This window comes from Nicotiana tabacum, chromosome 6, assembly GCF_000715075.1.
Source record: "Nicotiana tabacum cultivar K326 chromosome 6, ASM71507v2, whole genome shotgun sequence".
Lineage (NCBI taxonomy): Eukaryota > Viridiplantae > Streptophyta > Magnoliopsida > Solanales > Solanaceae > Nicotiana > Nicotiana tabacum.
The window spans coordinates 169,279,619-169,295,787 of NC_134085.1; the positions used below are offsets into that span (position 1 = coordinate 169,279,619).

The 16,169-nt window shown below is 35.8% G+C and overlaps 2 protein-coding genes across 3 annotated transcripts; one reads left to right on the forward strand and one right to left on the reverse strand.

Annotated features, from left to right (window-relative positions):
- The first annotated feature begins 3,267 nt into the window (after window positions 1–3,267).
- On the forward strand, window positions 3,268–8,628 carry LOC107770080 (uncharacterized). 2 transcript variants are annotated; one of them, XM_075255893.1, is made up of 8 exons: window positions 3,268–3,774; window positions 4,760–5,460; window positions 5,558–5,778; window positions 6,344–6,424; window positions 6,547–6,633; window positions 6,719–6,851; window positions 6,953–7,305; window positions 7,411–8,628. In XM_075255893.1, exons 1-7 carry the CDS (start codon window positions 3,353–3,355, stop codon window positions 7,093–7,095), a joined length of 1,788 nt encoding a protein of 595 aa, XP_075111994.1. In that variant the 5' UTR covers window positions 3,268–3,352; the 3' UTR covers window positions 7,096–7,305; window positions 7,411–8,628. The 2 variants fall into 2 exon arrangements, with proteins under 2 accessions (XP_075111994.1, XP_075111993.1); XM_075255892.1 differs by having other exon boundaries at window positions 8,182–8,625.
- Window positions 7,732–12,835, reverse strand: LOC142182175 (uncharacterized). The gene is made up of 4 exons (XM_075256193.1): window positions 11,882–12,835; window positions 11,396–11,462; window positions 8,200–8,331; window positions 7,732–7,778 (listed from the first exon to the last, which is right to left on the reverse strand). Exons 1-4 carry the CDS (start codon window positions 12,833–12,835, stop codon window positions 7,732–7,734), a joined length of 1,200 nt encoding a protein of 399 aa, XP_075112294.1.
- Window positions 12,836–16,169: the final 3,334 nt, after the last annotated feature.

The following is a 16,169-nucleotide window of genomic DNA, read 5'->3' on the forward strand; positions in this document are numbered from 1 at the left end:
CAAACAAAACCCTTGGAAAAGAACCGCGACACAAAAAAAAACCAAGGGGGAATTACTACACTGCCTACAAAGAAAATCTTGTTATCATTTTTTCTTTAGACTTAAATCCCTCAAAAAAATTATCTAATAGATCCATCGTCGGGAAAATTCCAATCTTTTAAAAAAAATTTAATTAAACTAACACAGCTAAAGTAGCATGAAAAGTCACCCGGACAATCTCCTCACCCCACACTTAAAATTGTTCATTGTCCCCAATGCACATCATAACTATAAGAGGGTAAGAGAAACTCCCTGGTAGGCCGAAGCACTAACAGCTCATGGGGTACTCAGACTTCTCCCAAGCTTGGTCCTTCGTACGGGTACCTCACACTTAGTTCCAACCATCTGGTTTGTTGTTGTATCCTTCCAATAGCTTTGCGTTCCATGCTCTTAGAAAATTAAAAATCGACACTACAAACATAGTACAATTAAATAAAATAAAAGAAAACAGTAAAGATGGGTTGCCACCCAACAAGCGCTTGATTTAACGTCGCGGCACGATACGAATCACTTTTTGCCTCCACTTTGAACTTATGAATTGGACCCTTAGTTTTGATTCTGCTCTATGATCATGCTCCTGGGGTGGTCGAACGAATCTGACTAGCCCAATTAAATAATGTAGTATTATATACTTCTTGGCATTTAGATGAGGTGTGTAATCCCGACTTTTTGGCAAGAAGAATTCCAGAATATAGGTACCTTGTTCCTCATTCCTTGACTCCTCAAGTGGCTTGGACGACTCTATTTCCATATCATCATCCAAACACAATGTGAAAAAATGCTTCGAGTGTGGACCAATGCGCTCAACTATAAGAACATTGGGACTGTCTACCTTCTCAACACTAATGACAATAGAGTCAACTAAATATGTATCCTCAATATCCTTGGTTGACTCTAGTATCTCTTTTACGACATCGGCATCCTCAAAATCTAGTTCGATTGATTGTTGGTGTTTTACTCTGGCTTTCTCCTCTAGCTCCTCAATTCTTGTATCTAATTCACGCTCTTCTTGGATACTATTCACATTGCTGAGCATTAAAAACTTCAACCAGTTGACTCATGTGAACGTTCAAGTTGTGAATAGTTTCCTCCTGCCTTTCTATCTGCAGTTATAATTTACTATGTTGTTCCAAAATGCATTTTAGCATATCTTCGATCTTCTTTAGGTTAGATTCCCTGGGTTCTTTGTTCCTATTAACTTCACCAAAAAAAGAAGAACCATCAAAGTAAGGGATTGGGGGAAGGTAAGAAATATAAGCACAACCGTGAAAGTGACCATCTTGACCACCACACATATCACACACATAAAATTGAGTTGGTGCATAAAACTCGCTCTCGGGAATATTTTAATAATTTTGCCCTGCGTGGTTTCCTCCACAATATGCATAACGAGGATCAAAAGTAGAATTACCAACATCAAAACTCTTATAATTCTAAGATGCCATGTCTCTCAGATCAAACATAAAAAAATTAAAAATAAATAAATAATCAAATACACGAAAACAAAAATAACATTTCAAACTTGCAACCTAGAAATATGTACACCTACAGCTACATCGTTAGTTCCCCGGCAACGGCGCCAAAATTTGATCACGCCCAACTATGCCTTATAAAAAGTACTAAGCGATCGTTCAAATATAATTCGGTTTACAAGTCCGGAGTCGAATCTCACAGAGAACTAAGGTTTACCTACAAATGTTCACTATCACCAAGAAGACAAGCTTGAACAATTCCTAACTTATAGATATTTAGATTTTTGTGTTTAAGTAATTAACTAACAAATTAAAATAGTAAATTAACAACTAAAGATACTAAGGGTTAGAGAAAAGATTAAAGAGGTCTAGAGTTATGATTTTCCCAATTGTCGGAATCCTTCCCGCTATGTCTTCTATAATTTTGCCTAAGTATTCTCTACCGATCATGAGCGCTCTGCTTGTTGTAATTCTCTCCCGAGTAATTATGACAATTTACTAGACATACTCTCCCTAGTTACGCTAGCTGGTTTTGATTACAACTCACTTAGATCGCGCCCAAGATTTTGTTATCCATAATCCCACCTTTAAACCCTTAGTTATTGATTCCTCACATACGTCGGGAGTGATGTTGTTCAACAACTACCTAAATATGCACTCTCTCCCAAGTAATACATACTAAATAGGCACAGCTAATTGAGGATCTTATCAATTAACTACAACAAGAACGTAGTTGAACAAATAGAGATTATACTACGGCTTAATTATATAAAAACATAACAAGAATTTATCCTACAAAAGGTTCCATTAAAATCCTAGACAACAAATTAACTATTCATAATAGTATGTAAAACTACAATACTAAAAGTCATAACCAACAATGAAAAATAGGAAGAGGAAGGAAAAACTCGTAGAAGAATTCCTCGCCTTGCTCCTATTGTGTCTCTGCCTCCTTAGGTCTAATCTGTGTCTCAAATCTGTCCAACCTCTTAAAATAGCGTTTTTACATGTATTTATACCAAGTAGGGTTGGGCCCAGACGAAAAAACCCTTTCCTGCGTGAACTAGGACTTCGCTTTGTAAAAGTTGAACAGTCGTACTGCAGGCTGCGCCGCACCATGCGGCGCGTTAGTGCATTTTATCAGCAGCCTCAACTTTTCGCATCAAGCAGCATTTTACACTGCTGCGCCGCGCTTTGCGGCGCCCCATGCGGCGCGACAGTGTAATTTTCTCAGAGTGAACTTATTTCGTCCTCTTTTAATATCCGGACTTGGTACATGACCTTCGAACACGATCCCGGCTTAATGTATTGGGCTTTTACTCTGACTTCAAAGCTCCAAATTGATCAATTTAGCTCCAAATTAACTTTTGAGCTCAGGATCACTTCCTGCAAGACATAAAACACGTACTAAGTGCAATTCACTATCATTTGAACTCAAACGCACGTAAAAAATGCAGTCATTGGCATATAATACTACGGCTAAAACACGGGTTTCTAGCCTAACATCAGGCGTAAGCCTCACGGAACTAAATGTTTCATGCATGAGCTTCAAGACGTTTTAGTAATGCCCACCGAGTGACAAAAGAAGCCTTTTGTAACACCGTTGATTACTTACTACTAAAAGAATTCGCTATTTGACACGGCTAAGTGCCAAGAGGCGGATTTTCACAAGACCACACCAAGAAAAGACAACCTTCATGCCGGCCAAATGTGACAAAATTTGCTATTCATTTATTTTAGCAATGCTTCTACAACGTTGTCCTACTCACCCCCTCCATGTTCACCTAAGAATTTCCTGCATTTCCATTCGTACTGGAAATTACTTCCGCCAGTAGAAGTGCATGATGGAGAGGAGATTCAACAGGAACCTGTCAAACGAAAGCAGAGGATCTTCAAAGAGCTTACAGAAGATAATTGCAGAGAGCAAGAGGCCGAGTACTCATGTCCCTGACTTAACTGATTTTATGAATGACATGTTCTTCGGGATACCAAGTCCTGATAAAAAAACATATAATCTGAAGGGAATAAGCACGGATTTAATGGACGATGAAGGAGATTTTGACTCGAGCACGAGGAGCGTTAGCAGCAGATTAACTCAGGAGTGGCTGCAGGAGGCTAAGCAAATGGTGGCTTCATCTCCTGGTCGTGGAAGTGAGTCGCCCCCAGGGAGGCTAGTGGTTTCCCCTAGGTTTGCAACATCTCATGCTAGAATTGCAGATTCTCCAACAGAAGGGAGAGATCCCCTCTCTAGGTCTGCTAGAAGGTAAGAACTCATCTTTTATTGTATAAGCAAACATTGTTGCATTTTGCATCGATCCATGTTGTTTACAATTCATACCACCTTTCTTTTGTATAGCTAAACATTTTATTTGCTACGAGTGCAATGGAACTGTACAATTATGATCAAAATATACAATTAAAAAAAAAGGGAACAGCCAAACATTAACATCAAATTTTACTAGTATTTTTTACCCAAAATATGGAAAGCAACTTAATATTTTATTTTCGTTAATAACCAATCTTGAAGTCATGATTTTTTTCTATTTAATTATGTTCCCTACGTATTTGAAGTGTAACGGTTTAGAACCTCAAAGCTACAGACTAAGCTGGAAAGAGATCATGCGTATCCTGATCTGTTCCAACCAGCTCAAGTTTATGATTTACTTCACTAACTTTTTCTTATAAGCATTAATGTGGGCTCTGGGAATCAGTTTTGACCCATAAATATGCAATGCAGGATAGTTTTGATAAACAACATTACCCAAACTTGATGTTTACACTAACCAAATTAACTTATCATGATTAAGTTATAAACTAGTTTCATATATTTATCATGATTAACTTATCATGAGACGTGTCTTGTAATTAGTGATTTGGTGTAAACACCAAATTTGAATAAGTTTTTTTTTTTCACTTAAAGTTCCAAAATGTACTCCTTTCGAACCTATTTATTTGTCACTTTAGGTTTTTACACACCCCTTACAAATTTTTTTCCTTCTTTCTAGAATTTATTAGAGTAATAACCGTAAAATTGAATAGAAATAATTATTTTTTTGTTGATTTTCTAAAAGAAGAAGTAATTTGGAACAACAATTTGTAGCAGAAAGTTGCAAGTAAATAGGGCTGAAGGGAGTACGTTTTAAGTGTTAAATGAGTCTAACCAAATGTCTAAATGTAATTCAATATGCCTATTTGGCACCTCTAAATTTTAAACATAAAGTTCTGATTTTACAAAATTTTACTAACAGGAATAGATCAGTGGTGGGCTTCAGTGTCGAAGAAATTCTCTCAAAAACAGCAAAACACAACCGCAACAAATCAGAGCCGTTAATTAATCCTCCTTCAGCCGGCACATCCCCTGCATCAAACGTTCAAGATTGGTTCTCCAACATCTTCAAACCTCCAAATGATGGGCCCACCGCCGGCACAACAGAGCCCACTTCTCCCAAACCCAACAATGAGCAGCAGCAACCGCCACTCACCCTCCCACCCCGCCAATCAAACAGTCGCAGGACGCGGTTCCATACAAACTCCAATGCATCTCAACCACAGTCCATTCATTCTCCAAAACGAACTTTCAAAATTCCCGCCACCGGCTCAACGGACAGTGGATCACACTGTTTTGACGACAAGCCACTTTCTCCACCCAAAAATCTCATCGAGTCTTCTCACCGGAGGTCGATTTCGTCGACAACATGCTCGATCCCTTCGCCTCCAAGGAATTTGGTAGAGTCGGTTCATCGGAGGACCATTTCCGCGTCCACCTGTTCTTTCGACAAAGTTTTGGGGAACAACATTAATAATGTGGACAGAGATGAAGTGGAGGAGGAAGATCTGAAGAGTCAAGAGTTGAATCGGTTCTTAAAGGATCAGAGAGACAAAATTAACAGCATTTTTAATGGAGAGTTGAAAGGGAAAGCCAAGATTGTGCTCTCTGGACCTTCTAACAGTTGAGTTCCACCTGATATTTCTCCAATTTGAAATAGATATGTCTTGTTTTTTGCTTTAGGTTTGTGCTATTCACTGAGTTAGTTGGAATATTGTAGGTACAAGCTCAATGGTGGCAGCAATTTGCTATGCTTGGTTATTGGAAAATAGGATGAGGGCTAATGAGCAAGGAGGTGGAGGAGAAGCAGATGTAAATACAATAGAGGTGGTTGTTCCTGTAATGAATATGACGAGAAGAAAAATGTTGAAGGAGAGGCAAGCTGCTTGTTTTTTTCACCTTGTTGGTGTTGATGCCAAATCTCTGCTCTTCTCTGATGAGGTAATATACTAGTAGCAAGACCTTGAGACTCTTGACATGAAGTTAATTTCCTTTGTTGTCAAGTTTGCATGCCTTCTATGTGTTTTTTTTATTGTATGTGTAACTTATGAACTGTGAACAGGACCAAAAAACTAACTAGCTGAACTGTAACATTATACTCAAGGTTTCTATGTACCTGCACGAGACACAATTAGACATGCTTTATCGAGTCATATATTTCATGTATGTGCATTGATTTCTAGATTAGTATGTGTATGTTCCTAGTTTGTAAGACATGAATTGCAGATCTAATTATACATCATTTAGAAATTCATCAACAACATACCCAGTATTATCCCACACCGTGGGGTCTGGGGAGGGTAGTTTGTACGCTGACCTTATCCCTACCTTGTGAGGATAGAGAAGCTATTTCCAATAGACCCTCGGCTCAGGATCATTTAGAAATTCATATAATACTTAATCTCCCTAGAATGTTAGAAAAGATCTTGCGAGTTATACCACCAGAATCGGGACTGTGATCCTTTGATGATCTAATGCTGATCTTTGTTCTTTTGGTTTTGAAAAGGTTGATTTGGAAACACTGCTGTTGTCTAAGCAGCTAACCATCCTTGTAGTTGGGGAAGACATACTCAAAACTAACGGAGAGGTACTTAAAATGTGTTCCATATCTCCAAAATGAATGGTTTTAAGTTACAGCACGGAAAGAAAAGACTAGTATAATTGGTGAAGCTTTCTAATATGTTCTCCTGTCATCTGTCATACTTGTAGGCTGTATCAGGGTGCACTGTTCTTACAGACAATTACTGCGAGGATGCTTATGACCTACTTCAGACGCCTATCTTGAAAAAGCTTCTGGTACTAAATGAGTTTTAATCCATTCTTCACATTAAAATATACAAGATGAGAAGCACATCTTGAATGCTGACAATCTACTTCTCAGCTTGCAGGCATACTTTTAGACACACAAAACTTAAGTGCATCTTCTAAGGTATCGATGACAAGAGATGTGGAAGCAGTTCAGCTGCTTTCAGTTGGCTCCGCCCCAAATTACAGAAATGTCTTTTTTGACCAATGTATGCTTTTTCTTTGCAGCCACTGTAATGTGTATGAGATTAAGATCAATGATTCACAACATTTTTATTATACGGATTGAAGTTTATGATTTTCCTTGCAGTGATGCAAGATCCGAAGGACGATAGTTTCTTTGAAGCTATGAGGCAGAGTTATGGAAATTCACCCATTGATAGTAAGCTCACTGTTGACAAATCTTGGTTTGACTCTTTTGCCTCTTGCAATCAAAATATTGAAATTGTCTAGCTTTATTTTCACTTAACATGATGTTGTCTAACTCACTTTAGTGTTGCAAACCCCAAATTAAATTACCACTGATGATTGCAGGTGGCCATAACTATAGGGCAGAACAGGTGTCGGAGAGGAATTCCATTCTTCAAGAAAATACACCAAGTTCAGATAAAATTTCTAAAGATGTGAAGAACGGGAAGACAAATAGAGTGTCACCAAAGTCAGGTACTTCCCTTCATTTTTCCATCTACGCATTTCATGTTACTTTCCGTTGAAGTAATTATTGATACACAAAGATCATATCGAGTCTTCTCATATTTCTGACTTCAGACTGTCTGATTATTATGATTGAAATTGAGAGAATCTTGAACGCATCAGAACAATTTTTCGCCTTGATTAAATTATATTGGAGCTGATTGGCTTTCGGTCAATGAATTTTTCATCAGGCTCATGCAGAATTAATTTGTCCTTAACATAACTAGGAAAGTTTCTATAATATCTGCATAATTTCTTTTCAATATTTAGTCTAATGTAGCACAACTATATTAATGACTCTGCAACAGTACCTTGCAAGGGAACACATCAATGCTCCCACGCAATCACGCAAGTTATTTCCGGTTCTTTGCTATGGAGAGTTATCCATGTGCTTATTCAAAGTTGCTCATTAATATATGAAACCATTTTAGCAACTGATGTCCCTGCAAAAGTTTTAAAAAAAAAAAGGAAGATGAAAAAAGGTAATGATTCTGATTCAGGATGCATGTCAATTTTTTCACTCAGAAAGCTCAAGTAGAAGAATGCCAAGAAAAAAGTGATTTTTCCTATCGGTTCCAGGATAAATCTGGGAGTTAGGTGATTAGCAATTTATTTGACAGCTGTTTTTATTCTTGAGGAAGTTCTTTCCTCGCTCTGCCCAATTGAATATCCTAAACTTTGAACACTTGTCAGAGCCTCTGTATAAGATTAGTAAAATATTAGTGTTATCTTTCCATTTTTCTCCTCTGGACTACCTGATTGATCATTGAATATTAGTGCTAAGAATAACAAGCTGTCATTTGTCAATACCGGTCAATCGGCTAATCCTTTGTGTTTTCATACTAGGTAAACCTACAGTATCACCTGCACAGGCTCTTGCCGCATCACCAGCAAAACCAGCCGATGCTTCTCGTGGCAAGAACAAGCCCTTCTTCCTAGCAAAGTGGTTTGGCTTTGGGAAGTGAGTTATAAGTTCTGTTAAAATTCGAGTAATTTCTATCATCCAATGCTCACATTTAGTCAGGAACTGTCAGGACTCAGGCTCATGGAAAGCGAATTTTGGAATTTTTTGGAAAACCTACAAATTTGTACTGAATTTTCTAAATATTTGAAGAGCAGTATTTGGTAGTTGGTCTTATTTAATTAATTTTTTATGTCTAAACTGAAACCAGGCTGTTGCCAGAGCAGTTTCAGTATCAATGATAACTACAATGGTTTACATTTGTATTGTCTTGTTGATTGTTTTCGGGGAAATTTCTATGCATCTTTTGTAAGACTCTACATTATTAATACTACTTTGCATTACTAATCTAGCATTTGATTTCCAGCATTAAATTTTCTATAACTAATAATTGCATTCTTATAGTAAGCTTTATGCATAATATTTTATACGAGATATAATGTGAAATAGAACAACACGTAACATGACAGAACTTCTTCTTTTTTTGAATAAATAAAAATAAAAAATCTTTTCTAACGAAAACAATATTATGATGTCACTATCACGTAAGAATTCTTTATAAGAAGTCTCCAGCACCTCATTTCACTTGTTTTATTAGCCCGAGTCGATGCATTTCTGCTAGAGCTCCAGAATATAAAATCCCCCACCCCTTCATCATTTCTTTGTCTTATCTTGTGAGGTCTCTCATTCTGAATTCGACCTCTGCCCACGCCCTTTTTAAACGATGATGAAATAATGATCGACCAATCATTGCACAATTAAAACAGTGAAGGAAGAAAAAGACTATATTTTACTCCTCATCTGGAATTTCCACTAGTGTCAAATATGTATTTTATTATAGGAGCTTATTTGAAAGTCTAATGACGAGGGGGCCTTTTTATCTCTAATAGCCAGGAAGTGGGTACTAAATTTTGCAATAAACATAGCAGTTGCTTTAACATAGTTAATGCTGAAGAAAAGATGCTATTTATTTTTCTCTAAAGAGTTTATTATGATCTTCTCATCTTAGTAGTTCAAAGTATAAACCAGCCTTGTTTTTGTTTTTTTTGAGATAGGACCTTACAGAGTTAATTTTACCTTAAGCATTTTGAAAGTCTTGTAATCATATTCGATCTGAGACAAAATGTGAGTAATGTTGGGTGTGTATAAACAAAATTTCACATGGAAAGTAGAAAGGAAAAAGATTGAGAAATTTTCATAAAGCACTATTTTTTAGTGGTAATTAGCTATCTATAGATACCATTTGCTATATTACGGATTGGAGATATATTTTTTGTTGTTATACAATGTATTAGATGTATTTAAGCTATTGTATTCATGAATACAATAGCAAAAATAGGCGTGAATCAGGGAAGTCCAGCTAATCAGTTGTTGTAATCGAGTGTACTCGACTGTATTCATGGCGTGAAACATGGGATTACAGCTGGACAGATTATTATATTCGAATGTATTCAACTGTATTCACAGCGTGAAACAGAGGATTACACTGTTTTTAAACGGAAAGTGAATCAATTAACATAATAGACTCCTAATATAATTCAACAAACTCAATTATAACACACAAAATTTGTATTTTCAGTTATAAAAAAGATTCTCAACCGAAAAATGCCCCAAAAACATAGCAATCTTTAGAGAAATTATATAAAAGATTCTCGACCAAACAATACTCCAAAAACATAGTAATCTTCAGAGAAATTATATAATACATCTGAACACATAAATTATATTAATTAAAAAAAATATATGAATACATTTATGGCATATAGAGAGATAGTGAATACAATGAAATACATGGAATACAACGAGATACATTGAATTACAATGAAAAAAAGACAATGAATACATGAAAATACAGCATGATACGTTGAAAATACATTGAAATATATTAACAGAAAATCAAGTTGCTCAGCCCCAAACTCCGTCGTCTTTGTTCAAGAACAAACCCTAATTTCCGGCGAATCCGCCGTAGAACAAAAACCCTTGTGTTGTGCGAGCCGATCGAAAAAAACAGTATATTGCTCAAAACAAATCCCACAATTCACATTATCATAATCCAAACACTTAGTTTCTTCTTTCTCCAATATTAACATACCTATAGCTTTCAAACAGCAATAAAGAAGAACGGAGAAGAAAGAAGATAAGAAAAAGAGAAGAAGAAGGAAGTGGAAGTAGTGTCTGAAGTTTGCTCAAATCGGGTATACATTAAAAAATTTAAGAGAAAGCAATGTCCGATGAAATTGGAGAAATTGGGATCGGAGAGAATGTAGGTGATGTGGGTGAGAGGAATTTTGAGACTGAGCATTGTGTTTTCAGGGAATGGGGGAAGAGAATGACATGTATCAAAGTAGAGAGAGAAAGAAAATAGTATAACTGAATAGCGTATTTAGTGGTTTAGGGGTAGGAGTTAACCAAAATTAGATATTTTGCTATAAACATTAAAAGGTATCTATAGAATATAATTTTTTTTAATGGTATTTATTTAAAATAAATAAGGTGTTAACCTTTGCTATAGGAGGTAAAAATTCCAAAAAGATTCTACTTATAAGGAGTTGGATACTATTAATGGTGTGAGGCCTTTTGGGAAAAACCGCGCGGGCTTGGCCCAAAGCGGGCAATATCACACAACGTTAAGAGTATCTTTGGACCATTTTAGTACAACAACTGGTATCAGAACAAATGGTTTGACGAGACTATGAGGATGGCAGAGTGTGACACGGAGGTCGAGCTTAGTGCCTTTACCTGTCTACGGGGACTATGGGGATGGCGGAGTGTGGCACGCGGGCCGAGCTTAGCGCCTTTACCCGTCTACGGGGTTAATGACACTTACCCGTAGCTTTGAAGAAGCATATACAGCCTTTGGGCTTCGTGATTGTTGGGTGTGTGTGTGAACAAAGTCCCACGTGAAAAATAGAAGAAAAAAAATTCTACTTATAAGGAATTGGATACTCTAAATAGTGTGAGGCATTTTGAGAAAAACTGTATAGGTTTGGCCCAAAGCGAACAATATCACATCATGCTAAAAGTATCGTTCGCCACTAATTTATTTTTTTGCCAAAGAATATATTGTGGTTAGTTATTGTTTGATCATCAAGTTCCTACCTATACACACCACGATAGCATTTGCACAAAGCAGAAATACAGTGAAGCAAATGTTGACAATATATTTCTGTATATAGAATTTATAAGACAAAAGTATCACAAAATAATTGTTCACTCATCAAAACCAGAGTTGAGAAAAAGAAAGAAAACTGTGGGAGAAACGAACATGAAGATGCCTCTTGATTGGGCAAATAATTGGGCATGTTATGTTATCCAATCTGTCTTTGTCCAATTATATGCCCACTTCTTTTTCACAAACAGCTGTAACTACCTTGCAGCCACAATGCACAAGGGTCCCAATTAGTTCCCATGTGCTTTTGCTCTTTTCCTCTCTCAGCTGTCAACCCAATCCTCCTTCCCTTTCCCCCACATTCCCTACTACCTAATTAGGCCATGACATGAGTCTCTTTCTTCTCTTTCCCCATTATGTTTTTAATGATAGATATAATAACACAATATTCACCCAATGTAAGTTTCTCATTCTACCTTCCAAGCATAAAGAAACAGGCAAAAATCTGATGAGCTGCTTGAATTTAACCCCTCTAGGGATCCAGAGCTCCCTGTTTGAGATGATAACGGAGTTGATGTCGATGAAGAGAATGGTGGTGATGATAATTCTGATACTGATGAAGGAGATGTGGATAATAAAACTGGCCTGAAAATAAACAAAGCATGCCTTAAACCAGGATTGAAAATCCAGTCATGAACATCCCAATAAACTTCTATCCTCACTTTGTTGAGATGAATGGATTCATTCCCTCTGAATTTCCACTGCAAATGCTTCACATGAATGAACAATTTCCCATCTATCCTTATCTCCATTTCTGGATCAACCCCATCAATAGAAATTCCACTACTGTTAATTCTGTTCTTGCATTCAATAGAAATCTCATGCATTCTGCCCTTATCATGGAATTTAACTCTTGTTGAGAACCTCTTCTTGCCAAAAATATGTTCTTTTCTTGATACTAAAGTTGGTTCAATCAGTGCTGGTCTGCAGCCTGTCTTTCTATAAGCATCTTTCTTCAAATCGCCGAGCAACAGAATAACTTCTTCATCACATACCACTGCTACATAATACTCTGAGCTTGGCTCCGTCTCACCGTTAAATTTAGCAGCCTTAAGATCCCAGTAGATGTCAACTGGTTTATTGTCCACAAGAAAATGCTTTGAACCTTGTTTTCTCCAAAAATACCAGGGCTTTAGCTCAACCTTACAAGTATACTGGCTATCACCACTGTTTGAGCCTTCTACTGACACTGACAAACCATGGAGCAACAAGTTCTTGCACCAAGTAACTGTGATTAACCGACATTGATCAGCAATTTTAGTCCGATAAACGGACATAAAAATGCTTTGCCCTGACCTGGTTACTACAGTATGATCATCTGCTGACTTATCCCCTGCTGAAAAGCAAGCAGGGATTGAATCTTGCATCATTTAGCTGTTGAATCTTGATTGGCTCTTAACTTGAAAGCCTTATCAGAAGCAAGAAAGAAGTATAGTTTGAGGAGGATAAGTTTTTTTTTGTTTGCAGTGAGTATTGGCATAGAGAAAGAATCCTAGATATTAAATGTAGAGAGTCACAGATGCCGCCAGAGATGATCTTGGCAGCATTGATGAAATACAATAATAAAAAAATATGTAATCTGAACTGGCAAATAGATGGCAGATGAATGAGAGTGAGTGAAAGAGCTAGCAACCCTCTTTTATATTCAATTATCTGATGTTTATCTTTCCTCGCATTTTTTTCATTTTTCTATTTAGCTTTCTTTATTAGTTGTAGCTTTCTTGGTTATACCCCATTTCCCTTTTTAAATGCTTTTCAAAAAGACAACTTTTTTGAACCCATGGTAGACTTGATTCTGTCACAGTTAAAATTACTCATTTCCATGCAATGGTGAAAAAGCAGAGAAGTCTTCTTCACCAGATCTTAAGTTAGTATAGTACATTTTTATGCACACCGAGAGTAAAACTATGACCAGTCAAAACCAAAAATGGGATTTCCAACGAATGGTTCTTCACATTCTGTTACACTTACTTTAATTTGTATAATATAATTGACAGTTTGAGTTGAAGAAAGTTGTGAAAATAAAAGAGGGAATAGGAGAGGAATCTAACTTAGGGGACTGAAACAAAGCAGAATGAGTCAGTATAATTAGGTGAAGTGTTTCCAGATCTGGTCCAACTCAATCTTATTTTGTTCCTTAGGTTTAAGACAAAAGGAAAATGGGAGCAAGATAACAAAAGAGACGGCTCATTATGTGTTGGATCTGTATTGCAAAGGTATCATGAATAAGATTTGAAGGGAGCTTGATCTAAGCTCAAGTTCCAAGATATTGGTAGAAATAAAACTAATGCAGTAACACTTGCATATATTGGACTATGCGTACTTGGATTAATTAAAATGAATGAAAAGACTAATTCCAGCGGAAACATCCTTTAATCATTATATTTCACCATAGAACGTGATTATTGTTCCTATAAATTACTTGGCTCTGAACAGTGCCGGCTCTAGTCTAACCTATCACAAGTAAGGCTAGTGTCTTTGGGGGCCCCGTTTTTTAGATATAATATGTTTATAGGTGTTTAAATAAATAGGAGTAATATTTAGTACTTTTAGTATAACATTAGAGTTCTTCTATTACAATATCTCAAATGAAAGAAGTCTTTTAAAATTATACTCTATTAATAATATCTAAGATCAACAATGTCTCAAGAAAGATTAAGTGGGTTGGCTATATTATCAATTGAAAAGGAGTTGCGTATTAACAACTTTGCATCTCAAAAAACTAGAAAAATAGACTTCAAATAAAAATATATATCATAACTTTCTTGTAAAGAGTTAGGTTTCACATTAAACATTGGCTTTAGGTCACACATATGCTTGAGCCGCCCGGGCTCTCAACGGTCATGGTTTGCCTTTTATCAAATAGTAAGAGATACCCCTGTATTTAATGTGAAATAATAAGTGCAATTTAGAGCTGCTTTTGGTTGGATAGTCTAAAGTATACTCCCTCTAGTCTTCAAAGAAAAAAAAATGGGTTCAAAAATATTTGTAATTTTAGAAAAAATAAGACATCTAAAATTAAGAAGACATTAATTGCTTTTTTTTTTTTTCAATTTCATCCTTGCTATTCCAAGAAGGCATATACTCCCTCCGTTCACTTTCACTTGTCTACTATACTAAAAATATATTTTTGCTTTTACTTGTCCATTTTAGCAAATTAAGAGATAATTTTTTTTCTTCATGTTTTACCCTTATCTTTAACGACTCATTCTCTAAATTATTTTCAAGACATTTTAATGCTATAATTATTATGCATATAATTGTAAAATACATACATAATTTTTTTTTAAAGGGAGTGTCAAAAGTAGATAACTAAAAATGAACGGAGGGAGTAATCATTAGCTCATCATTTATGGAAGAATTAAAAATAATTTAGTCAAAACCTTAAACGTATAAAAAAAACTCTAAGGGAATATTAAAATATGAATCATAGGTTGAAAGGTATAATCTTTATTTTTCCCAATTGTCCCCTTAAGTAGCTTAATTTAACATTTGATTGAGCTATCATCGAATTGCGAAAATAGTTTTTCTTTTCTTTTCTTCTAATAGTTAGGAAATGAACGTAATAAGCAAAAAGAAAAACAATAGTGTACTAAGATTAAATTTAAAAACACCAGTCAAGCTAAAAGACCACGGTTAGAGAAGGTAGAACAAAACTGTTCCGTGTGAAAAAATTATATAATTAACACTCAATAATTTGATAAAAGTGCAAACAATGTTAAAACAACTCTAACCAAAGTAGCAGACAAAAAATTGGCCAAACAAAGAGGTCGCTACAGCCAACAGAACCTTCCAAGGCAGCACGTGAAAGCAATTTCATCAAATATAACATTTGCCCTAGCGATAACTTTACTAGCTTCTAGTCGACATATCTTGTCCTTTAACATTAAACTTAATTATAACCAAGAGAAATACACTTTCTGGATCCAATTTATCACCATTGACATGTGCGTATACCGGACTATCAGAAAGTTAAAAGAATTTCTGACTATACAAAAAGGATAATCAAAAATTTATATACTTTCTGAACCTTTCATTTTGCTCAAAAAAGATCTTTAGATCATGGCCTAAAAGATCCATCAGTCGCACGAGAAATAAAAAGAAGATCATTTACTAAATAACTTTTACAAAAAATAATTCACGTATGAAGCAACATTTGAAAGTTAGGCCTAATAACAAGGTCCAACCCACCAAGAAGATCAGTGTGGCCCTGTAAGCCCATATCACCTACTATTATAATGTCAACCAAAGTTTCCTGATTAAAGTTGTTGCCTCCAATTTCTTGGGGAACTATTTAGGGTTTCGGTACCTATTTTGTCCTGAAAATTTGAAATAAAAATCTTAACTTCAGGACAAAAATTGAATTGGAAAACTGAAATTCAAGACACATTGGCTAATTTCTAAATAGTAGCCTTCTAGAAGGGCTACTTGGTGTCATTTCTACCAATTTCTTCAATCGGAATTCAGGTCTTATACAGTGTTTCAAAATAGGAATTTTTACCTCCTATAGCAAAGGTTAACACCTTATTTATTTTAAATAAATACCATTTTAAAAAATGATATTCTATAGATACCTTTTAATATTTATAGCAAAATATCTATTTTTGGTTACCTCCTAACCCTTAAGCCACTATATACGCTATTTTTTATTTTGCTCTTTCCTTTTTCAGATTTTTCTCTCACATGATTACCGTATTTGATATA

Excerpts from the sequence above, each read along its gene's own strand:
- LOC107770080 (XM_075255893.1), top strand. The coding sequence starts at position 3,353 with ATGATGGAGAGGAGATTCAACAGGAACCTGTCAAACGAAAGCAGAGGA. Across the intron at positions 3,775-4,759 it reads CTCTCTAGGTCTGCTAGAAG|GAATAGATCAGTGGTGGGCT; the intron begins GTAAGAACTCAT and ends TTTTACTAACAG. Across the intron at positions 6,425-6,546 it reads TACTCAAAACTAACGGAGAG|GCTGTATCAGGGTGCACTGT; the intron begins GTACTTAAAATG and ends TCATACTTGTAG.
- LOC142182175 (XM_075256193.1), bottom strand. The coding sequence starts at position 12,835 with ATGATGCAAGATTCAATCCCTGCTTGCTTTTCAGCAGGGGATAAGTCA. Across the intron at positions 11,463-11,881 it reads TGTTTCTTTATGCTTGGAAG|AAATATATTGTCAACATTTG; the intron begins GTAGAATGAGAA and ends TTCTATATACAG. Across the intron at positions 8,332-11,395 it reads TGCTATCGTGGTGTGTATAG|AAATTACTCGAATTTTAACA; the intron begins GTAGGAACTTGA and ends ATTGGATGATAG.